The 27,165-nt window shown below is 39.6% G+C and overlaps 2 protein-coding genes across 4 annotated transcripts in view; both read right to left on the minus strand.

Annotated features, from left to right (window-relative positions):
- Positions 1–4,613, minus strand: part of LOC136829321 (uncharacterized) — a 95,787-nt gene extending 91,174 nt beyond the window's left edge. Inside the window, exon 1 of one of the 2 annotated variants that reach the window (XM_067087693.1) lies at positions 4,391–4,613. The gene's annotated coding sequence lies outside the window, so the exon portion shown is untranslated. Of the gene's footprint in view, positions 1–4,385 lie in introns of both variants that reach the window. The other variant, XM_067087694.1, reaches the window with a different exon arrangement.
- Positions 4,614–7,756: 3,143 nt separating this feature from the next.
- Positions 7,757–26,383, minus strand: Ts (Thymidylate synthase). Of its 2 annotated transcripts, XR_010850354.1 has the most exons (8): positions 26,242–26,377; positions 23,518–23,610; positions 22,599–22,734; positions 20,874–21,045; positions 19,027–19,138; positions 17,825–18,067; positions 17,148–17,311; positions 7,757–8,748 (listed from the first exon to the last, which is right to left on the minus strand). XR_010850354.1 is itself a non-coding variant. In XM_067087695.1 (7 exons), the coding sequence occupies exons 2-7, from the start codon at positions 23,587–23,589 to the stop codon at positions 8,539–8,541; spliced, it is 945 nt and encodes a 314-aa protein (XP_066943796.1). In that variant the 5' UTR covers positions 23,590–23,610; positions 26,242–26,383; the 3' UTR covers positions 7,757–8,538. The 2 variants fall into 2 exon arrangements, 1 of the variants encoding a protein (XP_066943796.1); XM_067087695.1 differs by lacking the exon at positions 17,148–17,311 and having other exon boundaries at positions 26,242–26,383.
- Between the last annotated feature and the right edge of the window lie 782 nt (positions 26,384–27,165).

Here is a 27,165-nt window from a genome sequence, read left to right on the forward strand (position 1 = left end):
ACGATACCATGCTATGACAGGGACGGAAGAATAAAGTGGGTTAAGAGGAATGGCGATAAAGATAATGAAATAGCCTTCTGCTTTGCAAAAGAGGAAGTTTTACCAGCGAGCGAGCACTTTTATGAATTGTAATTCTCTGGCCGATTAATGATCGATGCTGCACTCCAACTCCAATTCACTGAGAATTCAATTCTTCTTGAGCAAAATAACTTTTAACATTTAATATCGATCACAAAGCTTTCATGCAAAAACTATAACAATTCACTCAATTATTCTAATATCTGAAAAACACTACTTGATTATGTTGAGGGGATCATTATTATAAACTCGTTCATTACATAGGGAAAGAAGTGTATATCATAATTTGTAGGGGACACGGTACGTCACGGAAGGGGGAATCGTAAATAACCTTATTTTCGCTGTAATTATTTTAATAATTCACCGAAGACTGCCCCTTCTCCTCTTCCCATTACGTTCCCGTGAGCACAGCCAAGAACGGAAGATAGACGACAATAATTTACAAAAATCTTGGCATTACCGACTGACGAGGTTGCCAAAAGGTGGTTCCGAAATCTGACTTGGTGTTGCCATGGTAACTACTGACTGGCTCTAAACACACCATGGCGCTCTCAGGCACCAACACATTATCAACGATGAAAGACATTCTGTTCTTTCGGTACACTGTTTTCAATCCCCCATCCCATAAATTAGGTAGGATTCGGGGTTTAATTCCTGACTGCAGTCACCAAGTCGAAGCCTTGAACTGCATCATTTTCCGGTTTCCATCCCAGAAAAAAAAAAGACAAGAGATGGAAGTTCTCATCTTATAAATGGTAAGAAAGTGAACGGCTCTTCTCTGTTCAAAAAAAGATGCTGATACAATTTTTCCACGTTGAAAAAGTGAAGTGACACACGAAAAGAAAGAAAAAGCTTGCTGGCCATACCAACTGAAAGAGGGTAAGTTGGAGGAACCTAGTATTAGACTTAGTTATAAGAAGGCAGCTCTAACATGGAATGGAGCCCAGTAAGAAAACAGAAATCCGACGGTCAATTACAAAAAAAATAAATAAATAAATAATAAAGCTATAGAGAAACCTCGAAATGGATGAATAATAAAATCATCCAAACTAAAAAAAAAATAAGACAAATAATAACGACTAAAAAATAAATTAAAATTATCAAGTTTAATAATAAATGAACAGAAAGAACCTGGCCAATAGGCACTGTCGCCTGATTTTAATTTCTGAATGTTAAGCTAGACAGGATAAAAAAAAAATTATGCGGATGTTTAACGAAAGCTACAGCTATTGGAAGCAAATAAATTTATGCTTCATACTTGCATAAGACCTACTTAAAATGTTACCATAGACTGCAAGAGCGAAGCAACCACTAGTCAAAAAAGGTACACAAGTGTAGCCTAACTTCGATAGTTTTGTAAACCTTTTCCTTCATGCTTTCCCTGACATAACCCATTAGAATAAGAAAATGTAAGCGCACGCTATGATTCCTAGTGGTCTTCGCCACATCGTATGCATTTCTTATCGCCAAAGACGAAAGATATCCATTTTGTAATGCGGAAATCAGCCGTCTCACACAAGTTGCCTTAAGACAATGTCCGTTTTCAGAATCAGCGTCACACTACCATGGTAACGGGTCGTCAGCACTACGTTACTCTATTGCAAAGGAGAAACGATGATCTAGGATTTGCATCATAACTTTAATCTTTTAAAAAACTTGTGAACATCGCTCGATACTTACTGTATCTATAGAAATTTGATGTACTGAACCACTGTTCCCTAAACAACTGTGAATGTTTTTTACATTTAATAATGCATTTCAGCATCTTGTAAAGGTATAGTGTCCCAAAATTTACCCTTTTATTTCAGAATTCTACTGATTCCAAGAGAAAAAAGATGTTGCTGACAAGGGGACTGCGCTGCCGGAGCAGTTATCACCTAGCAAGTGTGACATCCATATAAACTAACAGTTATCATCATATGCTGAAAAGTATCAACAGTCAAAAGCAGTTTAGACTTAGGAAAGAAAAACATAATGCTAAGTACGGAGTAAACGAACAACAGGAGCTAATTAAATGATGGAATGCATTTAACTTCGCTCCATTAATGAAATTCTGTAATGAATTTATTATGGTTGAAGGCAGCTTGCTTTCCGTTTGGGCAAATGCAGAATCACTCGTTAATCAAATGGCAAGCCTCCGAGATCGTCGTAGCGCAGTGTTGGCGATGATTGTCATTTCTGGTCGCTTGGAAGAACGTAAACGTAAACGTGATTGAAGAATGGGATCCCAAAAAGGTATGACTGCAACACTATTATAGCACAGATTTACATCATAAGACAGATTGGCTGAATACCAACAAAATTTACAAAAGTACTCATGTAAGCGAACGTAGGGCTGTAAAAAGGGCCTTTATATATTGAATGAATATCTTAATCATAATTTTTACTCAAAGAAGCTTTCATCAATAACATGGTTTGCGTAGCGGCAAAATTAATCTTTATTGTTAACTGTCTTCCTGCTTTTGCTTCTCCCTTCACAGACCTAAGACCACAGAGCTGCATTAGAACCCTCGAACATCCGCCAAGATCAACTTGGATACCCAGCAATCAGCAAGACAAACACCCATTATGTCAACCGCCATTATCCTACGCTACGATGATCTCGATCTCGGAACATTGCCACTAGATTAACGACTGCCTGCACCTGCATAAAACAAGAGCAATCAGTCGTGTCATTGTTTCTTTTTTCTCTCGACAGGTTTGTTCAAATGGAAAAAATTCTTTATTTTATTTTAAGGCAAGTTGGTGAGAAAATAAATGAGCACATTTATTGATTTTCTTCACCCAATGAACGTTTAATAGCCAATTCTTTCATATGAATGCCCGATTTTTGGGAACGTAGTGTCAGTGGCTAAATCTATTTCTATACAGGTAACTGCCAGGTTTGACAAGCGTATCTCAGTCGTTGTTGGTCGATTTTTTAGTGTTTGTTATTATGTTCTGACTCTACCAAGCCTTGCGAATTCAGCATATTTCGAATCAACTGTCTCGCTGCTTCTATATAAGCATTTAAATAACATACACGAGTCAAAACAGTGCTCCTCCATAACCATCGCGTATCTGTCCAAAACTTAAGCATTGTTTTCAGCAATTTAAAAAAAAACAGCAGCTCTTCTGAACTGACCATCGGAAATACATTTTTTTTTTCACAAGAGGCAACAATATAATAAATCTATTGGGCTAGGCTAGCTAATTAGTTGATAATGATAACTAATTTATCCAGATTTTCAACTATTTGAAAGTTTAAGGAACAAGACTTTATGACAGACTTGCTATATAAAACCCTCCTTAAAAGACAATAGGGCAAATTTCTGCAAGAAATTTCTATTGACTTTTCTTTCAAATACGTGGATACTCGTGCCTATACATCCAAGTTACTCTGAATTGCAGGCACGTTGCTGGGTTAAATGTTTGCTTATCTGCAATAGTTAGATTAATAGTTGTAGTCATTAGGAGTAGTACACAGGGGCGTCAAGGGGGAAGGGGCACTTGTCTCCTTAAGACACTGATGGCTCACCCCCCCAAAAAAAACTTGGTTTGCCCCATAGCCTTCGAAATAATAAAAATAATAATAAATAATAACAGTAAAATTCATTCCAAGGTGGGTGGGTGTGGCACACCTGTTTGCTGCTTTATTAACTCAATACAGCTCTTAAATGACTTCAAAATGTTCCAAAATGTGCATAAATTTCCAAAACTTTCTCGGGGGCGGGGGGCATACAGCGCCCCGCTACCCCCAGCTGATATGGCTCACTCCGCTCGCCACCTACACATACCTTAAGTTCTTAAAGTTAGTAAAATAAAAAAACAAAGTTACAGCATAATGGTTCAGGTATATCAATAATATTAAGTAACACTGAGTTAAACAAATAACATATTCATGACTGACTCATTTTAGACTCGCCACCTTTCAAGTTTTCAGTTGTCAAACGTTTTTCTTATTACCGGACACCATGCTCTCATAAGAAAAACGTCTCTGTGGCCACTATCCATGAATTGCATAGAAATAGACCTATATACATATGGCCTCCAAAAAGTAGGCCTATCAATAATATATACTATTGAAAATGGCAAGTTAGCCCATAAAACAAGTGTAGGCCATTACTGTACTTGACTGTTTTAATATACCGGATACCCGGTTTTGCATTTGGCTAATATTTGCAAGTCTTCCAAGTACAGTAATTCTTCATAGGACACATTTTCTTATGCATTAGCCTACTCATAGTGATTCACTTTTAACTCCCGAAAGTTAAGTAAAGTTCAAGAAAGACAAACCCTATGTCCATGACAGGGAATTCTACACTAACCTTACCTGGGGCAGCCAAGCGTCTCCTTTTCAAAAGCCTGTGTTGTATTGCCTTCCTTGTGAAATAAACACGATTTCCAGTACGGGGTGCACAAGAGCACTAAAGCGGGAACACAGTCCTTGGAAAGCTTATCAGTACTGACTGAAAGTCTGACAACTGAATGGTCAATGGGAAGGTTCTCGTGGAATGACTGCCTTCCACTGCAATGTGCGAGTTGGCAACTATGACATGACATGGGTCCGGTCATTTCGACACAAATTTCAGTACTAACAAAAACTGTTTTGACTTTGGGGTGTTTTGATACTTTTATAAAGTCGGTAGGATGCAAACAATTAATTTACTCATATTTCATGGCAGTTTTTTCATTAAATACATTTTATGTGAAGAGACATTAGTCACACATGAAGCTATACATTTTTTTACAAATACAGTATAACAAACAATTCGAATAATGCCGTTGCCTTCCCCCCACCCTAATCCAGAATATGTCAGCCTTTATACCAGAGCAAAAACATGAAAGTAAAAAAACATGCCATAAAAAGCTATCTATAGTTCTTTTTTTGGCCAGGACCTTAAAAATACGAAAATCCTCTCAGTCTAATAATTTCGTTCGTAATGACAATAAAAAACGGTAAAAAAATGCGCCGAGGTTTCTTCGGCGCAATTGAATTTTCTGTACAACGTACAATGCTGTACGAGCCGCGGCCCATGAAACTTTCAGCCACAGACCGGTGGTGCCTTGTCCTATAACGTTGACAGGAGCACGATCATGGCTAAATTTAAGCTTAAAAAAAAAAACTACTGAAGCTAGAGGGCTGCACTTTGGTATGTTTGATGATTGGAGAGTGGATGATCAACATACCAGTTTGTAGCCCTCTAACCTCAGTAGTTTTTAAGATCTGAAGGCGGACAGAAAAAGTGCGGACGGACAGACAAAGCCATCTTAATAGTTTTCTTTTACAGAAAACTAAAAAAGTAATCAGTATGTCTAGATTAATATTTAGGTTGCAAAGATGGAATTAAATTGAAAAGAACTTGCCATGAAAAAATCCAAATTTCATAAATGTTAGATTTTTGGATAATGCATGAGGATACAAAGTTCAACAAATTTCTTAATAGTGAAACCATTGATTATAAGAATACAGTATGTCGTTCCATGTGAAATAGCTGACCTGCACAAAAAATATATGATAATGGTCTGGTAAACAGCATAAACATCATTATCGACGAAAACACTAAAGTAGTGTAAAATATCCTGTGCTTAATTTTAAATTGAAAATGCTGAATTAAACTAGTAATGGATTCCAAACAGTTTTCCTTTGGTCAGTTAAACAAAGAAGTGAGAGGTTTTATGTGACAGAACAGTGTATGATCCTTTAATTCTTACGATAAAATGCTTGAAATATATGAAATTATAAAAGATCATAGGTGCTTTTAAACACAATGTCCAAGTAGCCTACTAAGAGTGTGATAACTTCAATGTCAACCACAGCACTCGTCTAAAAATGTTGATGTACAATTCAAATATTTAACTGTGGTTTATTTATCATAGAAAACTTTGAGTGAATACTTTACTTAATTTCTCATGTAGAATTGAATAGAATATAAAATTTAGTCCAAGGCCTAAAGAAATAAAAGTGGATGCCGCTCATAGGGTTAAATTCTCATTTAAAATGTATAAAATCAGTCAATGTGGTCACTTCAACTTGTAAGAATAGACTCTGTCAGCTGCCATGGTCAATAGGGCAAACAACCTAACGTCCCCATCTAACCCAGGCCCATGAAGAAAATGAAAGTAGAAAAAGTGGGGCATAACCAACTGCCCTATATAGATAACTTCTTAAAGGGTTAAGTACTGCAGTCAGAACAGATGTAGGAAGATCATTCTAAATTCTTGATCACATTCTATCCGTCTAATTGTTATTGTCCCTTAAGTCTTTACTTGCAGTCTTTGAGTTCTTATACTTCTCTGAAGACTGTTAGGGCTTCTGGCCCAGGCCTTATTACAGCTATTTTTTTAATGAAATTTCAGGATGAAAAAACTAATTCTTGCACAATATTTTTCATTTGGAAATAGGCTCTGGTTCACAATCCCCCAAAGAAATATGATCACTCCAATCCTTCAACCTCCCATTCCACCAATTCTCCTGTCAGAAGTATTTGGAATTCTAATGTCCTATTTTCTGTCAACCTGAATTCAATTATCTTCTTTCAAATTACGGGTATGTTTACTATAACACAAGATTCACTGGAGGCCTCTTTTCCTACCCTTATATTTTTGGTTAGCTTCATGAGACTTCATCATATCTTTTGTCATTACCAGGCAGCCTACTTAATTTAAACTTGCTTCTTGTACTGTATACAGTACTTATTCTTGCTCTGTAAGCAGTGCCAGGTGAATTAATGAAACAGACTTACACAAAAATTCGAGTTTGCAGTGTAAACATAACTTATGGCAGTCACTTCCTGAGATAAAGGGCAAGTATTCCTAGTTTTAAGTATCCTTCAAAATAACTGACAGCAAACTAATGTCAGTTATCCTAGTTCCCAAATTTATTTTTCCAAATTATCCAAAGCTATGCTTGATCTCTAGTACTTATACAAGACCAACACAAGGTAAATATTTTAGTTGTACCGAAATGGAAAGTGGAAAAGTTAGGGGTGATGTTACACAAACACAGTCCTGAACTCCATTTAGATGGTTCTGTTCAACTTTGTACTTAATCACCAATAGTGACATATATTACATCAGGTTTCTCCTTCATACAGTTGTTCCATCTAAATTTCTATAGGTGAATTCTAATAACCAAAAACTACTAGTCGTAGAAAATTTAAGAACAAACTTCCACTACAGTCCCTTCTGTCACTTTGAACCAGAGCCAAAGGTTAAAAGTTGAACAAGTTCTTTATTGCCCAAAACCTAATGATTTTAAGCAGATGTAATTAAATATTAAAAGGTTTAGTGTATATTTGCCTTTACCTGAACAAAATATATGCTTTATATGAAGACTATTTTCTAAATTACAATACTTCCTAAAGTCTTGTATATTTTATTTCATGAAAAATATTCATATCTATTTCCCATTAATGCTTTATAATTGAGGATTTTTAAAATACCATCATGGATATACAGTATCTGATGAGAAAGTCATTGCACTTATTTCAGATCATATTCTACACATCAACAGTTGCTAATTCTTGTAATTCAGTTCCTTGTCCTCAATAATAACATCACTTCTAAACATCTCATCAGGAAATGAAATGATGAAACACGGAGATTTCCATGTCTAAGGGGCCATAAAGTTTTCTTATATAATAACAGGCTGCAAAATAGATTAATCAGAGCAAAAAGGGGAAAATAACAGTTCCAGTGATATTTATTCTTTATAAAATTCCAAAATTGACAAAATGAGTGTTCAAGGCTGGTGCAGATTAAACACCAACATAATGACTGATATGAAATGCAAATCTAAACTAGAACAATTTTTCAATTGAAACAATGGCCATAAAACCATGCAGCAAGACAGACTAGACCACTTTCAACAACAGAATAGCATTCTTACTGAAATACAAACAATGAAACAAATTTTGGATATACATGAAAATAAAAGCAGTAAAATTATACCATTTGCATTTCAATAGTCTCGAAGTCAATGTATAACTGGGCTTGGAATATAAAAGGCTTCAGGAATTGCTCATCATTTGGCTTACTAGCTACAGTATATTGCTGGGACTTGATAGGTACTAATATCTAAAAAGCAAAAAATCTAGTTAGAAAAAATATATGTAAGTTGGTTTTTAAACAGCCATATCCGTCTTGATTTTACCATGCAGGTTATACTATATAACTGAGTTTGGATTACTAGCTACAGTATATTGCTGGGACTTGATAGGTACTAATATCTAAAAGGCAAAAAATCTAGTTAGAAAAAATATATGTAAGTTGGTTTTTAAACAGCCATATCCGTCTTGATTTTACCATGCAGGTTATACTATATAACTGAGTTTGGAGTACAAAATGCTCCTGGAGTGTATAGCCATTGCTTGGCATTTGGCTTACCAACTACAGTACAGTAAATTTTTTCTATAAGATTTTGGTACCAATATTTGAGAAACAATCTAAAATTAGAAAAAATAAGGGTACTGTTGTTTTTTACACAGCCATATCCATCTTGATTTTACCATGTGGATTATAATCAACGATTTCGAAATCTTCAAACTTGAAATCCTCAATGGACTTGACTTCACGTTTTATCCTGAGCTTGGGGAAAGGTCTTGGTTCCCTAGTCAGTTGTTCATTCAGTGCATCACAGTGGTTTGAGTAGACATGTGCATCCCCAAGCGTGTGCACAAAGTCCCCGGGCTAAGATAATTGAAAGATAAAAATATTGAACATTATGTTTTATGTAGTGAAAACAGAAAGGCAAACAATAAACGCTAAAACACACAATGGAAATGCAAATTACTCCGCTATGATTCTGATGTCAAATGTCGTCTGTGAAAAAAAATAAAATCATGGATACAGTACTCTGACATCTGGAGGGTGTTGGGGATAGTTTAACTTTATCTTCCATAACAGCAAGGTTGTTGAAAGGAGGCTATCATGAAGCTAAAAAGAATACAAAAATTCACATCTATTTTTCCATAAGCTTTTATATGCAATAACAGGCATAAACAGCCATACAATATATCATTAGAAAAGGAATTTATATGTTTTCATGCTGCAAAAAGAATCTGAAATCTTCGTGGTTCAAGTATTTATTTATGTACAGAAAAAACATCCTCTTCTTGGCTTACTTCAATGCATCATTCTATTATATAGCTTTGTTGTTTCTCATTTGTAAACAAAGTCATACCTCATTACAGGACTTAATAAAAGAAAAAGAATTTCTGTTCTTGGCTTACTTCAATGCATCATTCTGTTGGCATAAATTAGTTTTCCATTTTTAAATATACAGTCATACCTCAGCTGAAAGACTTAATCTATTGCAGAAAGCTGTTCTTCAACAGAGCAAATTTTTTGCTTAAGAAATAATGGGACTTGGATTAATCCTTTCCAGAACGAAAAAAAAATATATATTTTAACTCAAATTTAGCACATCTAGCATGTACAAATTATATGAAAAGCACATAAACAAACTAAGTATGTGAAATAAAATGCAAATTTGTTTTCACTTTACCTATGCTGTAGAGTAACTGGAAGAGCTGATGGTGTATATGGTAAGTGGTGAATAAGGTGAAGAGGAGGAAAGATGTTTGGAAGGGGTTCCCTTCCATAAAAATGGCAGGCACTTGTGCTTCTAGGGTTTTTCTCCTTTCTGTCCCTTTCTAATGAGTTCTTGAGAGTCCCTATGCCTCTGTCTTACTAAAGACTTATCCAGTGACATTTGTTTTTGCCTGCATTTTAAAACATTCCTAATGTAAAATTTGTTTTTGCCTGCATTTTAAAACATTCCTAAAGTAAAACTTAACATTGTCTTTTGGCAGGATTATAACTTGGTTTACTGCAGCTTTGTCTGGGTGATACTCTTCAAGGAATCTTTGTACTTACCCTAAATGTATACACATTTTTCTTATTAATGAATTAGGAACATCCCCTATTGTTTTTCTGTCTACTTTACCTACAGGTTTGCTGTCATCTCTAACCCTCTTAGGCCCTGTGATGGCTTTCCATTTTAGCATTAAAATCACCAAAAATAACACAAGAAGCACAAAAAAATTTAGTGGAGTTGTGTACTACACTATAGCTACAGGTAAACTAAGTGCTTTCTTTCTGTCAGCTAGGAACCCCACACACGGATGCACCTAATCCCGTATGTGTTTTAGTGGGTTGTCCTTGCCCGTCCTTAAACAAAGCAAAAGTCTGTTAACAGAGCGGATTTTCCCTCAGACAAATGTACTTTACCTGAATTGCCTGTAAAGTTTCAAAATAAGACCAAAGCCAACATTATACCATGGACAATTTACAATGAATGATAAAAGAACATTAACTTTAAACTAAGAGGCAGCAATCTAGAATTGTATTTTACTACAAAGGAATTTTGAAATCCCATAGAATGTCAAAGTTAAAGAGGAAATTATTTTTCCACAGATCCTAAAATATAATCAATTAGAAATTACCACAACATATAATCGCAAACTAATCCTATGAAAAGACCAAAAGTACATGAGGAAAACTGCATCATTCCCTCTCATAATGAAAAAATAACTCTTAATCAAATACAAAAAAATCAATGATAATTGATACTTCATATCTCTGCATAAATAACACAGGAAATTCATTTTATAAATATCTGTGATAAAATGTACCACAAGTTATAATTAGTCATATGTAAACAGTGAAAAGGAACACGCCAATCAGTCATGGTAAGTATAAGAAAAAATTATATCTCAAGAAAGATATACCTATAAATATGCTGTTGTTATATAACAATTTGTATACAGTATGTTCTTGTATTACTCATTATTGTTATGGATTAGGTTTTTATAATGCCTACATTTCTTTTACAGATGATTAAGTGTTCCCATCTGTTTGATCTGTAACCATAATAGAAGGCACCAGAATAGAATAGCAATTACCATGATGCATCCTTTCACTAGATTAAGGTCTAACCTCCCCCTTGCTTTCCGTTTCCCTCACTTTCTTCCCTTTCTGACTGTATGAAGAAGACAGTCTGTGATTTAGGGGGCTGAAGGTGACCTCAACAAAGTCCCTATGCCACTAACACTCTCCTTGAGCCCGGATTCTTTTATTTTTATAGAAGTGTGTCTACTTTGTCCTTTTTCGTACATTTGTAAGCTGGAGCTTTGTTAGGTAAACTGATTACTTTCCCTACTATTCTCCTATTTCACTTTCCTATATATGGTATCATTTACTTTGTATATTATATTTATTTATTGATATAGTTCAATTTTCACTTTAATTTCACCTATACACCAATAAGAAAACTCAGAAGGAACACATACAAAACACTTGACACACACAGCTAGCTTCTACAAACATTAGTCATAAAAGAAAAATAAGCAAGAGCCAAAAGATATACTGTACTAGAGTACAGCTGAAGAGAACAAGCATACTGTATACAAAAGTATCAATTGACAACAGACAAAAAGAATCAATATTCAATATGCATTAACAGCAGGTGAGACAGTTTAGATACGGATAAAGACATGGCACTTTTAAGTAACATACCAGTTACATAAATCTTTTGAGATTCAATACACAGAGCTCTGCCAGGAAGACAGTTCCATAATTTTGCTTGCAGCAAATCATGACACCTCAAAAGAATGTGAATCCTGACTCTCTACAGTGACTACCACAGACCGACTAAAAAATCTTAAAAAATCAGTTTAACCTCACCCCTGAGTGACTTGTTGGCTCACATGGGGCTTGTCAAAATTATTAGTTGATAAGTGGAGGGTGAAAATGGAAGATGAACAAAATATAATTTTATTATTATGATCTGATGCAGTGGTATGATGAAAAACAGTGAGGGAACATTTGTAAAGTCACCAATTCGGCGCCAGGATAGTGTTTCGGCGGCGCCATTAATTAAGTCTCCGCTGAGCTTGTTTTCTTTGGTGACTTCCCGTTTTCTTCAAGCTCAATTAGTCACGCCTAAAACGTGCCAGGTCACGCATTTTAATCATTTTTACTTTATGGTATTTATACGAATGTCACACATTGTGTATCACATGTTTCTTCATTCACAGGCATCAAGACTGTATCTATATTGTAGCTCTGTATATTTTGTATTGTAATTTGTACTCGTTCACTGCATATTATTGTTTATTGTTTCGACCTCAGGTCACAGTCAATTCCATTGTCTCTCACGGCCCGGCGTCAGTCGGCCGCAATATAAGCCGCCTGGATCTGTAATAAAGCAGCAGTAACCTTTACCTGCTCGTTTCTTTGACACCTTACAGTGGTGACCCGAGTATCCGGAGCCATTAGCGGACTCACACGGCGACTCAGTCTTGGCTCCAGGATTTCTCCAAAACGCTCTTAGCGGCCTAAACACGGCGCTGTAACCAGCGTTTGAGCGTGCTGACTCGCGTCGCGTACCCCACCAGCGTCACTAAGCGGAACCACACGGCGCACGAGTGCGTACTGACGCGAATACCCCACTCCAGTAAGGGGTCAAAGGAGCGAGCATGGACGCCGATATCCCCTCCTTCATGCAGTTAAACGCGGACCCCGCGGACTCCGAGGTTTACCTACCTCCCATCACAGCCGCACCCGCCCCGCATCGAGGCCCTCCCGCAACTCCACACCAGCGCCCGAACACACGACGGCCGGGCAACACAATCGCGGGCGCCCTCACCGTAAAGCTGCCGCCCGTTTACGCAGGGGAACCCATCGAGGTGGCTGCGCAGGGTGGAGAGCCACTTCAGAATCGCGGACCTCACGGACGAAATCCTACAGGCCGACACAGTGCTCAACGCCCTTCCGGAGGACGTGTACAACAAACTCATCTCGCGGTACCCGAAACACTCACCCTCACATACAGCACCACAAAAAGTTCCTCCTCGAAGCTTGCTCCTGCCCATCGCCGGCGGGCGCCCGTGCTATCGACCTTGCCAATAATCCACGCCACGACCTCAATCCAAGAGACGCTTGGGGCATGGTCGTAGATCTCCTGTCAACACCAGTCTTGGGTGGCACAAACAAGCGGCAGGAGATAAGCTTCATCGGGAAATCTTCCTTCGCCAACTCCTCCCGGAAGTACGCAACCAGATCGCTCACCCCTACACCATGCCTGTCGAGGACCTCATAGAGGCGGCACAACACCTCACAGACTCCGTCAAGGCTTCACAGCGGCTAAAACCGGCCACACAGCCGGTCAGCTCCGTCCAGCCTGAAGAGGACGTGAGCAGCCCGTCAACGCCATCGCCAACAGACGTCCACGAACCACAGCAGGCGGTGGTCCCGGGCTTCTGTCGCTACCACAAGTGGTTCGGAAAGGGCGCCGAAACTGCCTGCCGCCCTGCTCGTTCAACCGTTCAAAAAAGCGGGGTGGCGGCGGCCAGCAGGACAGGCCGCCATGGCAGCCGAAGAACCCAGGGCCTCAAAAACAGTAGGTTTTTACGTCCGCGACACCGTCTCCGGCAGGATGATGCTGGTCGACACAGGAGCCTTTAAGTCGGTCTTCCCAGCATCCAGAGGACCGCAACCAGACACCAGACCCGGCCGCCTTCCTGACGGCCGCCAACGGAACCCCCCATCCTCCCCTACGGCACCAGGCTCCTGTCGATCTCCATCCTTGGCCAGAGTTACTCCTGGGACTTCATCGCCGCGGACGTAGGAACCCCACTCCTGGGGGCGATTTTCTGGCGCACCGGCCTGCTAGTCGGCGTGGGGCGCAAGCGCCTCCTCGATACCGACTCCTGCCGGTCTCTCCGTTAACGGCGGGACCCAGACCCACCATCAGCGCCGTCGCCCCCACCAGTATGCACACCTTCTGTCGGAGTTCCCTGAGGTGTTTAAGCCCGAGCCGCCAAGTCCCGGGGCCCCAGCCAAGCACGGCATATACCACCATATAGTGACTAAAGGGCCCCCGACACATGCGAAGTTCCGCAGGCTTCCCCTCAGCGCCTTCAGGAGGCGAAAAAAAGCATTCATGGAGATGGAACGGATGGGCATCTGCAGGAAAGCCTCCAGTCCATGGGCCTCCCCCTCCACATGGTGCAGAAACCGGACGGCTCCTGGAGACCCTGCGGCGACTACAGGCGGCTCAACATTGCAACGAGCCCAACCACTACCCTCTGCCCAATATGCAAGACCTCACGGCCTCCTTTCACGGGCCAAAATATTCACTAAATTGGACCTTCTTAAATCTTATTTCCAGGTACCTGTTGCACCAGAGGACATACCAAAGACAGCCATCATCACGCCCTTCGGGTCCTATGTGTTCGCCTTCTCCACCTTCGGGCTGAGGAACGCCGGGCCACCTTCCAGCGGCTCATGGACAGCATCCTGGGGACCTAAAATTCTGCGTCTGCTCGTCGACGACATTCTCATATTTTCCAGGTCTCACAGCGAACACCAGAGGCACATCAAAGCAGTCCTCCAGCGCCCAAGAAAAACGGCCTCGTCGTCCGTTTTGACAAGTGTACCTTCGGCGTCCAGAAAGCAGAATTCCTGGGTCACGAGGTGTCTCCGACAGGCGTCCGCCCTCTTACATCGAAAGTGGCAGCCGTGGCCAAGTTCCCGGCACCCACCTCCATCAAGGCCGTCCAGGAGTTCCTTGGGATGGTAAACTTCTACAGGCGGTTCATCCCGGGATCGCGCACACCACGCCCCTGACGGAAGTCCTAAAGGTCAACCGAAGTCCCTGTCTTGGGGACCCAGCCAGCAGCAGGCCTTTTCCCTGACGAAGGCCGCCCTCACCAAGGCAACCGCCTTGGCACACCAGATCCCAAGGCTCCCCTCCAGCTGACGACAGACGCCAGTAACGTTGCCTGCGGTGCTGTTCTGGAGCAAATCATCAACGGCGCCCCCCAGCCCATCGCCTTCTTCAGCAAGAAGTTCAGTCCCGCAGAGTCCCGCTACAGCACCTTCGACAGGGAACTCTGCGCGATGTACCGCGCAGTTCGGCACTTCAAGTTCCTCCTGGAGGGGACGCCCTTCACAATCTTCACAGACCACCAGCCACTGGTTCACGCCTTCACGAAGCAGGGGGACGCATGGTCTTCCAGACAGCAGCGCCACCTCTCAGCCATAGCCGAATTTACCTGTTCCGTCAGGTACCTCCTCGGCAAGAAAAATCCCGTAGCAGACGCCCTCTCCAGAGTCGAGTTGAACGCAGTGCAGCTTGGTGTAGATTACCAGGACCTTGCCAGAGAACAGGCCGCTGACCCAGAAACCCCAGCATACCGCACCGCCATCACATCCCTCAAGTGGCGGGACGTGACCCTCGCCCCGAGGCCCCAGCCTGCTCTGTGACATCAGCACAGGCCAGCCCCGCCTTGGTTCCAGCCTCACGCCGCCGCCAGGTATTCGACATCATTCACGGCCTCTCACACCCCCTCCGGCAGGACCACGGCCAAACTGCTTTCAAAAAAAAAAAAAAAGTTCGTCTGGCACGGGTGCAAAAGGACGCCACAGCCTGGGCAAAACAGTGCCTGCAGTGCCAGATCAGTAAAGTGGGTCGTCACACGCAGTCGGGGTAGGCAAGTTCCCACAGCCAGGGCGCCGCCGCCACATCCACATCGGCGTCGTCGGGCCCCTTCCCCATCAGGCGGATCCAGATACCTCCTCACGGTGGTAGACCGTTCGACGAGGTGGCCCGGCCACGCCCATGCAAGAAGCCACCGCCAGCGCGTGCGCCGAGCCCCTGCTCTCCAGTTGGGTTAGCCGCCGGCGCCCCGGACCACATCACAACCGACAGGGCCCCGCTTTCCTCTCCGAGCTGTGGTCTGCCCTGGCTCAACTGCTGGGAACCACGCACCACACCACCACAGCGTACAACCCAGCGCCAACGGCCTGGTTGAAACGGTTCCACAGGTCCTTAAAGTCATCCCTCATGGCCCGCTGCACCGCCGAGGACTGGAAACATCAGCTGCCGTGGGTCCTCCTCGGGTTGAGGACCGCCCCAGAGCCGACGGCACCCCATCCGCAGCTGAACAAACCTGGGGGAACCCCTCGTGGTGCCGGGAGAGCTCGTGACGGATGATCGCCACTCCCCATCTCTGCAGAGGCTCCGCGGCGTGGCGGCAAGTTAGCCCCTTGCAGGCGCTCATACATCGACAGAGCAACCACCTTCGTGCCGCCACAGCTGTCATCCGCCACCCGTCTTCACGTCAGAGTCGACGCCCGTCCGTCCACCACTAACTAAGCCCTACAGGGGACCCTTCCGGCGTGCTGGAGCGGAACAGCAAGGCGTTCGGCTGGCACTCCCAGGCAAGAACGACTGGGTTTCCATAGACCGGCTAAAGCCCGCCTTCCTGTCGGAGAGTCCCAGCAGCGACGCAGCACCCCTTCCGCCCAAACGCACTCCAGCACGCCCTCACCCCGCAGGCGCGCGCCGCCCCAGGAAGGGACCGCCCAAACAGCAGCCTCACAGGCGGGAGGCCCCTCAGTTATCTTCAAGGAGCTGCGGCACCCTTCAGCGTCCCCACCAGGTACAGGGATTAATCAGACGCGTCCCTCGTCTTGGGGAGTATTTGTAAAGTCACCACCCGGCGCCAGGATAGTGTTTCGGCGCGCCATTAATTAAGTCTCCGCTGAGCTTGTTTTCTTTGGTGACTTCCGTTTTCTTCAAGCTCAATTAGTCACGCCTAAAACGTGCCAGGTCACGCATTTTAATCATTTTTACTTTATGGTATTTATACGAATGTCACACATTGTGTATCACATGTTTCTTCATTCACAGGCATCAAGACTGTATCTATATTGTAGCTCTGTATATTTTGTATTGTAATTTGTACTGCGTTCACTGCATATTATTGTTTATTGTTTTTGACCTCAGGTCACAGTCAATTCCATTGTCTCTCACGGCCCGGCGTCAGTCGGCCGCAATATAAGCCGCCTGGATCTGTAATAAAGCAGCAGTAACCTTTACCTGCTCGTTTCTTTGACACCTTACACATTAAAGTCAGAGATCTTATTTTGTGTAACTTCAAGTCTGAAATGTGATTTAGTATTTCAGTTTATAATAACGACTGGGATAGTGTCCATGACTCAAGTCTCTGGAGACAGTCAAAAACGGCTAAGAGATGTGGAGGAGAGGGGTGTTCAGACAGAATAAGCTGTGTACTTACCATAAGCAGTAATTCTCAAGGAAACCACAGCAGTTGTAGTAGTAGTTTAGGCCTAACCACACCACAGAGTCTAACCCCTTCACCATTATACGGCAGATCCAAATATTTTGTTTTAAATGATTAGAGACAACTGGTCAAGCAAAGTTTAAAAGTTGGACAGCTGGCTGGGAAGAAATGAAAAAGAATGAAAGAAAAGTGATATATGACCATGTTAATTTGGAACGGTCTACTTCTTCCAACAATGTTCAATAAAGAAGATGTAAAAATATGAACCATAATCTTCCTATAACAAAGGCTAGCTAGTTACAAATGATGGCCACAATCTTCCTTGCAGAGCAGATGAGAGACCTTACCTTTGCATTACTTCCAGCCACTGACCAGAGGGAAAGCGGATAATTATAAAATTGTTCTCTATAATTAGACATTTTTATCAATTTAGCATCACAGGATCTGCAATTACTATTCAGTCTGAATCTTGGATAAATTATTCTAAATTTGCACTGCTAGTTAAGACAAATAATAGTGATAGAAAATAAAATCCATACGAGTTCCAGGATTACGCAAAAACTGGCAAAGTTAAAAGCTTATGCCATCCACTAACAGCTGGGTGAAAAAGAGAATTCTAACTGCAATTTACAAGTAAAACAATGTCCTCACCTTACGTTTTGTTTTCTCACCTTAAGTTTTGTTATGTGTGCAATCATACAAGTTAAGAGGGAATAACTTGCAATATTGAAGGGCACTCCAAGACCAATATCAGCAGATCTTTGGTATAACTGACAAGAGAGTTCACCATTCGCCACATAAAACTGGCAAAGGCAGTGGCATGGAGGCAATGCCATTTTTGGTACATCGGTGACATTCCATGCACACATGATTATGCGTCGGTCATTAGCATTTTCATTTATCGTATCAATAACCTGCAAAAAAAAAATAAAATAAAATAAAATTAGTTTTGTGTGAGTTACAATGCTAAATCTAAATCATGGTTTAATTCTAGAATGTTAAACCTTAAACTACAAAACCATTAGCTTAACTTCTAACATTATAATTAATTATAAAGGATAGTTTATAAAAATACTGTATTATTACTTGAAAAAATAAACAGAAAAAGAGATTGTCCTGACAAATTAACTAATGCTATCATGAATAAGCACTGCTCTTACAACAATGGACCTTAAACTGTGTCAATCATAAAAACAGACGCCAATCCCTGCTAATTATCATTAAGCAGTTTAACCAGACCACTGAGCTAATTTATTTAGCTCTCACTGAGCTGGCTAATATGCAGCATCCCTTCACGATACATTTTGCTGAACTCAAATTGTAAAGAAGACTGAAATTATGTTAAATGGTTTATTCAGTCTTAAATCTTAAGTTTCAATAAACTATTTCCTTTAAGTTATATCTTTTATTGAAAAGTTATTTTTACTGTATTAATTTATACTGTACTGATATTCAGTATAACAAAGTAACTATATGTGCACGGTATTATCAATATTGTCATATTTTTTCTCATCAAAACCTGGACATAAGAATATTTTCATTATCATTTATATCCTATTAAGATTTAGATCCTCTTTATTATGATGCAACCTTCCTTAGTACATCTGAATCAGAATACCAGATCACAAACCTCCCTTAGTACATCTGAATCAGAATACCAGATCACAAACCTTCTTTAGTACATCTGAATCAGAATACCAGATCACAAACCAACCACAAAAGCGCCATAAGATCGAATCCACCGTAAGTTAGTGACGCACTACACAAGTTCATATAGTTGTAAAATTCAATTCAGATTTCTCTTGATGTCTGGTAATGTGGTACAGATTTTCATTCAACATATTAAATTTAATGAGTTATCCTAAGAACTCACCTCCTTAAGCTGATCAACACCTTTCCCAGTGTAATCTGCATGCATATCAGAGTAATCAGCACCAAAATGACGCCACTGAAACCCATACACTGGTCCAAGATCCCCTTCCTCCCTGTGAATAACAAGTGTTCAAACTGTTTGGAGAATAACATACATTGTTTACAATTAAGATGAAAATTTTTAACTGAATCTTTCCACTTCAAATACTTGCTACTTGAATGACTGTATGAAATTTAGGCTATACAGCCTAGAACTAAGGCTACGGAGGACATTCAGCACCAGATTTATAAGGAATTATTAAATGCATTCCAAGACCAATATATACAGTATAAGAGCATTACTAAAGTAACATAAAGCACAAAATATGACAGAATGAAAACATAACCTTGTGAGTCATGCAAGTATACTGGTATTGACAAATATTTTTTCTACTGTGTGGCCTTGGAGAAAGTCATCTTCGGTGATGACAAATCACCACTCACCAAAAATTGCACTAGCTTTTTAGCCTGTCTTGTCTCCAACTACATACTGTAAAATGTAATGGACATCAGGGGCTATAAGAACAAGTAAAAAATGTGCCAAAGTTTCTTTGGCACAATCGAGTTTTCTGTACAGCATATGATGCTGTATGAAACTCTCATCCACGGCCCATGACACTTTCAGCCATGGCCTGGTGGTGGTCTGTGTAGTTGGCACCTGTAGCGGTGCCAGACGCACAATCATGGCTAACTTTAACCTTAAATAAAATAAAAACTACAGAGGCTAGAGGGTTGCAATTTGATGTTTGATGATTGGAAGGTGGATGATCAACATACCAATTTGCAGCCCTCTATACTCAGTAGCTTTTAAGATCTGAGGGCAGACAGAAAAAGTGTGGACGGACACACAAATAGCCATCTCAATAGTCTTCTTTTACAGACAATTAAAAATGACAACAGAGACTAGTGTGAATGGCAAAATACTGTGTTGATGTTACCATTATAACTTTATACACTGGATGTTAAATGGTATTTTCAATTTTACTAATATCCTGCGATTCAGCCAAATTGATTAGGTTTATTCAAATAAAAATATAAAAGATTTTTAGCGCTATAACTTATTCACCCACCAAAAGCAATTCAACTTATACCACAGAGTCACATTTCAGATAATCACCGTTTCCAATGAACTAAAACTATGAACAAGGTAAAATTACAAAAGTAAAGTAAAAGACAGAGAACAATGTAACTGGGGCCAAAGGGTTCAGGCAAATGTCATTTACAGTGGGCCATGCACAATGAAAGCAGTAGCCCACATACAATGACTATTTTACATAAAACACTTTCTGGACAATCATAATTTTGGGACACCAATGCACAATTTAGTTTATATGAAGTTTACATTTTTGCTGTAGTAGGAGTTACCTGCTCTACATTCGTTCATCAGCACTACTAGAAGACCATTACAATTTTTCTTTTCACTTGCAAGTCCTCAAATTATTGTATCCAAGTTTACTTAGGAAGGTGAAAACAAAAAAGTAACCATCATCCAGTCATATATAATATGCAATGAATATCAAATCAGATACTGAATCACTCATAGAATACACTAACCAAGATAATGTTAGCAAAATGAAAATGAAATAATGATCCCCATAAGGGTATTCCTTTTCACTGTTTACTTTAATTGGGGACACAAGGACAGACTTAATACGGGGTACAAGTAAAAATGCAATACAGGAGTTTGTATATGCATAAAAACACCAGGTACAGCAATGTACTTACTGTAGTTTTTAAAAGCTTGTGTGAAACAACAAGTATTTAAGCTTGGAAAAACAAACGATCATTAATAAGCAAATACATCATTACCTGTCAGGAAATCCTGATTTCTCAAGAAATTCCTTGGATGAATTTCCATCCCAAATATGAACTCCCTTCTCCTGAAGCTCTTTTGCATTTGTTGATCCTCGGATGAACCAAAGAAGCTCCTCTGCAACACCGCGCCAAAAGACCCGTTTTGTAGTCAGCAGAGGAAAAACACCTGTTCAAAAGCAGTGTGAGAGGTGTTTTACAGACATTATTCAGTTGAAATAAAAACCAGCATTTGTTTGATCTTTAAAAGTCTTTGCCAAATTTTAACATTTTTCAGCAGTTTGGCATCTAAAGTATTTTGTTTATTATATACAAAATACTATTTGGCTATTAAGAACCCAATGTATCATACTACTGTATTACAAATAAGTTAATCAAAGGACTGATGGACTATAAAAGTACCTCAAGAAATATATAAATTTTCATAATAAAATTTATTATTTGGATACTTACCTTCTGTTAAGGTTAGCGTATATCTTTGCGATGACAGGCGAATCGGCATTCCAACAAAAGATCGAATGGCTGCCTGGATGACTGTCTAGTTCACCTGTTCTCCACCCAATGTGTTTTGAATGTTTTAGCTCTTGTCAGAATTCTCCCTCACAGCCAACTTAGTTGTGGGGAGGCTGGGTGATGTCTACTTTAGCAGTAGGTAAGTATCCAAATAATAAATTTTATTATGAAAATTTATATTATTTGGGATGAATCTTACCTACTGTTAAAGTTAGCCAATTCCCACATCCCTGCAAATTTTAAGTATCATCCCCACATCACTAGATAAGAATGAGAAGGATTTAGGGAAGTAGACTGAAAATCATAATGCACAGAGACTGAGCCAGGTGAAGCAACAGGCCCTTGGTCTTTGGAATCTTGATTCGGTAGAAAAGATTTCTTGCTCCTAAAACTCGACACCACCCCACCTATGGGCAATAAATTCCCTGTGAATACTTACAGTATAGGCGCTGTACATGAACCCAAACAAAGCACCTTGAACAGCAATACCTTCTCTGTAAATACACCTCAAAGGAACTTGCGTGAACGAGGATGTACTGGTATGAGAAATATGTCTTTGCATGTCCACCAAAACATCTGATTGTTCTTTTGTAAAGTCACTAAAACCATGCTGGAAAAACCAAAAAGTATGGGGACAGACACTCTGTTATTCAGTCTCAATGTGTCCAAGAATGACCACCAATCTCCAACTGCTTATGGAGCTAGGAAAGTCAGAGATAAAATCCCAGTGAATTGCCGCCTGGTCCATTTCATTCTCTCTATTTTACAACCTCCTACTAAAGAAAGAGAGACTTCCGCTGAAGAAGACAAAGGAACAGCTATAGGAGATTAAACCAGTGGAGGGTAACCAAAAATGAGTCATAACTCTCCTTTACTACCTCCACCATGTAAGGTTTGCTCCTAAATATCTCCAAGCATGGCAGGAGGCTTGCAACTGGCCATCTACCAGAACTTGGAGGCTGAACTTATCCTCAAAAGGCATAAAACAAGACTTGTACCAATATATACTCCCTTATTGCCTCAACCTGTGCAGCATAAGCAGATAGACGCATAAGTGTTCTCACTTCTTCCAAACCGAGTTAGTATAAGCATGACAACATTAGCCTGCAGCATCATACACGAGTTAAAACTAATACTGTAGCGGTAAAGTTATAAGAAAGGCAACAGCAGGATAAGTAATCAACAAAACCATGGCACTCCAACACTTACCATCTCTAAGAGAAAATCTCATCTGAGCTCCAAAGAGTGAGAATGTGCCTGTTCCAGTTCTGTCCCCTTTTTTGTTGCCAGTTGTCATTACTCTTCTAATTAAGTCTAAATACTGGTACTCCCCATGCCTTTCTTTCTGTTAAAAACAAAAATCTTACAATCACAAAAAATAAAATGTTTTATGTTATATGTACCTTCAAAGGTCACAGCCTTTCCTGACATACTCCATAACATTTAAAGTTTGTACATTCATGGGTACAAAATCTACTGAAGGCCTGATATCGAAGCAACATGGACAAACAGTAATAAAAACAAAGCAAAGTAGTAAGTTTCAGCTTTATGATACCCTAATACCCCAAAATAAAGCAACTGCATACAATGGATAAAATATGAATATATTAATTGGATGCCTGAAATAGTACATGAATCAAATTAAACAAAAAATTTTCAAATGTGGAAAACTCCAAGGGTTTCACACTTCGGACATAATTCACCATCACTCAATGCACTTAGTACCTGCCTCTATTTTAGTCTCTCCACACTAGCTGTCCAACTTCTTTAACTTCATATTGTTCTAATTTTTACCCCTTATGTAGGAAAACATCAATCTAGCGAGTCTTTCAAGTTTAGAAATGTGACTCAGCAGGCTCTCTAAACTACTTTATATTACAGCCTAATACTGTACTGTATTATGAGACTACTGTATTCTACTTCTCATCCCCATGGTTTTTACATTTCTCCCCAAAAACTTTTAAAGAAAATTAACTAGCACTAGTACATCAGCTAATACAAGAAATTCTAGCAATAGTACATGAGCTAATACTGTACCAAGATTTTCTAACACCCTACTGGATAGCTATCCATAACTAATGACTAAGAGCATGATGCATAAAAGAAAACAATAAAAAATAATCATTACCTGTTCAACACTTTCCACTGTTCCATCTTTCGAGTCATTTTCAACATTCTTTTGTGTGCTTTCTGTAACCATTGTAGACACTGAATGAGGAATCTGAAAAAACACACGTTTTGATTTATATTAACTTCAACTGAAAGGTATCAAACAGCCTTTTACTGCATACCTGTATTAACCTCATAAACTATAAGAAAGGTAAAAAATCTTTAAAGAAGTGTACTGAAACTATGACAGTTACTCTGAGATAAAAATGCAATCTGGTAAACACATTACAAATAACACTCACATGCCTAAGAATTCTTACTGTCATGGTTTGGGAGATATTTTACAATACTGTTGTGTACCATACAATGAGATGATCTGACATCTCTTTGGTTGCCTAGCATAAAAGTGAAAATAGCAAATTTGTAAACCAATTTGTATTTTTCGTAACATACAAACCTGAAGGCCTTTACATAGGATTTAGCTTGCAGATGTGAGCTGGAATGCCCTTTTAACTTTCAGACAAGGTCGTTAAAAACAAGCACAAAATGCACCTAAGTAGTTTCTTCAGAGCAATCGAGTTTTCTGTACAGATTATAATGCTGCATGAAACTCTCAGCCATGGCCCATGAAACTCTCAACTGCAGCCCATGACACTTTCTGCCATGGCCTGGTGGTGGCATGTGGCTGGCACCTATAGCTGTGCCAGATGCACGATCATTGCTAAATTTAGCCTTAAATAAAATAAAAACTAATGAGACTAGAGAGCTGCAATTTGGTATGTTTGATGACTGGAGGGTGGATGATCAACATACCAATTTGCAGCCCTCTAGCCTCAGTAGTTTTTAAGATATGAAGGCAGACAGAAAAAGTGCGGAAGGACCGTCTCAATATTTTCTTTTACAGAATAACTAGGAGTTTGTTATATAACACAAACAAATAGTTTTCAAATTATTATAATTATTACAGAATTATTTTTAATGTGTCAAATAATCTAATTATGCCTGTAAGCTTTTAATACGATTAAAGTGAAAAAGAAATGAATTTTAGCAGAACAAAATCTTGCCTAATAAACAACTCAGGCTCATTCCAAAATGCTTAAGTATATGATAAATCCTAACATGTGGCATTAAACAGATCTTTCCAGCAGTCTGATACAAATATTTTGATTCATATAACAGTTATTTCTCACAGATTAGGCAGCACTGTCAAAATTTTCACAACTGGCTCACAAGGTAAATCAAAACCTAGGCAAACCTTACCTGAGATACAACATCCTACCTAACTACTGGGTGGGTTAAACCGCCCCCCTTTCACTTTTTATAAAAATTGAATAGTATGCTTAAAAATTATACTGTGTAACTGGTGGGTATATCTTGATGAAGGTGCAGAGTAGGGAGTCATGGACAGGTGTTGGTAATTAGGCCTATGCCTCCTAGCAAAAACTTCCATAGAATAAAAGTTACTCTAAACCACCTGAAAAGTAACTTCCCTGGTTAATGGAACACAGGTGAAACAGACTCAGAGAAGAATATTACCGCAGCCTGGTTCCCGCCAGTTGCTGATAATAAGATTCACTGCCTTTTGTTTATGTTTTGAATTATGTTTATGCCTTTTGTTTATGTTAATGATATTGAACATCTTTCGTTTGTATTTTTATTCTCATTCCCAAGGGGCTGGCGCTAAACAGCGTCTATTTAGCACGTTAACTGGTAGCCTAGTTACCGGACAAGGAGGGCATAGCCTAGTAGTAGTCCTCAGTTTTATCACTGGATAAATATAGGTTAGGCTAGTTATATGATAGAACTGGAATATAAAATGTATAAAAAAACCATGTGGTTGCATTAGGTATGAAACAAATGTTAGGCAAGGATCAAAAGTAAGATGGAAGAAAGAATATGAACGTGGGTACAGCAAAAGGAATAAAAGGGTTTGCAGCTAGGGGCCGAAGGGATGCTGCGACAACCCTCAAGTAACACCTACAGCGAACTGTTGGCACTAGCCTAACCAACCCGCCCTCCACGGGAAGTACAAGTGAAAGGTCAGGCAAAACTTCCCCTCCAAAGCCAGCAGGGTGGTGGCCTTTACATTAGGCTAGGCTGGCTTAAATTAGGATGTAGGCTATGATTGGTTATATATATGAAATTTAGGTCTTGAAGACCAAGCGCTGGAACCCATCAGGATTATTCAACACCGTAATGAAGGTGAAACATAATGATATGATTGATAATGAATAGGTGAATGATGACATACTAGTAAAAGTCGGTGCTAAAATATGAACGTAAAAATGAAGAATTATATTACATAGAACCAACAAAAAATAAGTATATATTAAAATTTTATATTCAAAATATATACTTAGTGTAAGAATAAATGACTAAAATCTTTATTAACCTTACTGAAATCATATCTCACTAAAATAATCAGATTCTTTCATACAACCTATAAGGTTATCTGCCTCGACGCCATCATATAAAATTTCTAAAAGTCTTCCCAGTTAGGCTACGACAGTGGCCTAATTACAATTTCACAACCTAGCTTATCGCCTCTGCCCGAGACAATAATGTCCAATCTTGACATACTTAAAGCCAAATTCAATATATTGCCTTTTCAATGCTGTAACTGAACGTGCACAGAATTTCGAGCTACCGTATATTGGCAACCTATGCAATACCGTAATATCTAATGGGTAGTCTTCTTCATATTCTGTTCAGGAACACAAATACTGTGGAGTTTGTCACTAACCTTCTCTTTAATATCCCTATATTTCTTTAGAAGAAAGACAGACCAGCGTCAGAATGAAAGTTGCTTCAGTACCGGCCGCGTAACTTGATTATGCAAGTGTTAACAAAACAACTTTGCCGCCAGATTTACCCGCCATTTCTTCTTTTTTAAAATTGACATTAAACTTCAGAATGAAGGATGTGCTTTAATGGTGTCTGATGACTAGTGATGGCAAGGCAAGAACGTATCTTAAAATTCTAAAGAAAATCATACAAAATGTTTAATTAGAGGACTAGAAGTAAGTGTGGGTGGTAGAGAAAAAGAAATGTGGGGGACTACTCTCTTGGTCTGCAAGCAATTGGGATGCAAATTAACCAAGCATGTGGGCACTAACTCATGAGGTATGAAAATAGGCTGATGAGGCAATCAGATGATTGGTAATGTAGCACAAAAGCAACCCCTTACGCCAGGATTTGTTTAATGCAGTCTTGGTTTCTTTATTCCAATACGCAAATTTCTGTAAACATTTAAAATGTGTAAGTAATAATTAAAGGCAGTAAAATTAGTTGTTTCAATCGTTTAAAGGTTCCCGGGAGAGAAAATTGCAATAATTTACTGATTAGCAATATGTAAGATTAGTTAATCATGAAATTTCAGATAATTATGAAAACATTAATGTAAAACACTTAGGTTCTACTGAGCAAATTATCCGGGAGTTCCAGTGTTAATACAGAATAAATGCTTGTCATTACCCAGTCCACTTATTTTTTCTCAGAATTCATTGTTTATATTTGTTCTTAATTGAAATGAATTAAGGACTGCAATAAAAAAAAGCACCGTTGCTTGAATTATTCTTAGTATCAAAAAAAGTTAAACACTGAGTGGACAAATGTTTATAATAACATTTAATGAATGTAGGAAGAGATGGGAACATTGCGGACAACA

The sequence above is a fragment of the Macrobrachium rosenbergii genome, chromosome 44 (assembly GCF_040412425.1).
Source record: "Macrobrachium rosenbergii isolate ZJJX-2024 chromosome 44, ASM4041242v1, whole genome shotgun sequence".
Taxonomy (NCBI): Eukaryota; Metazoa; Arthropoda; class Malacostraca; order Decapoda; family Palaemonidae; genus Macrobrachium; species Macrobrachium rosenbergii.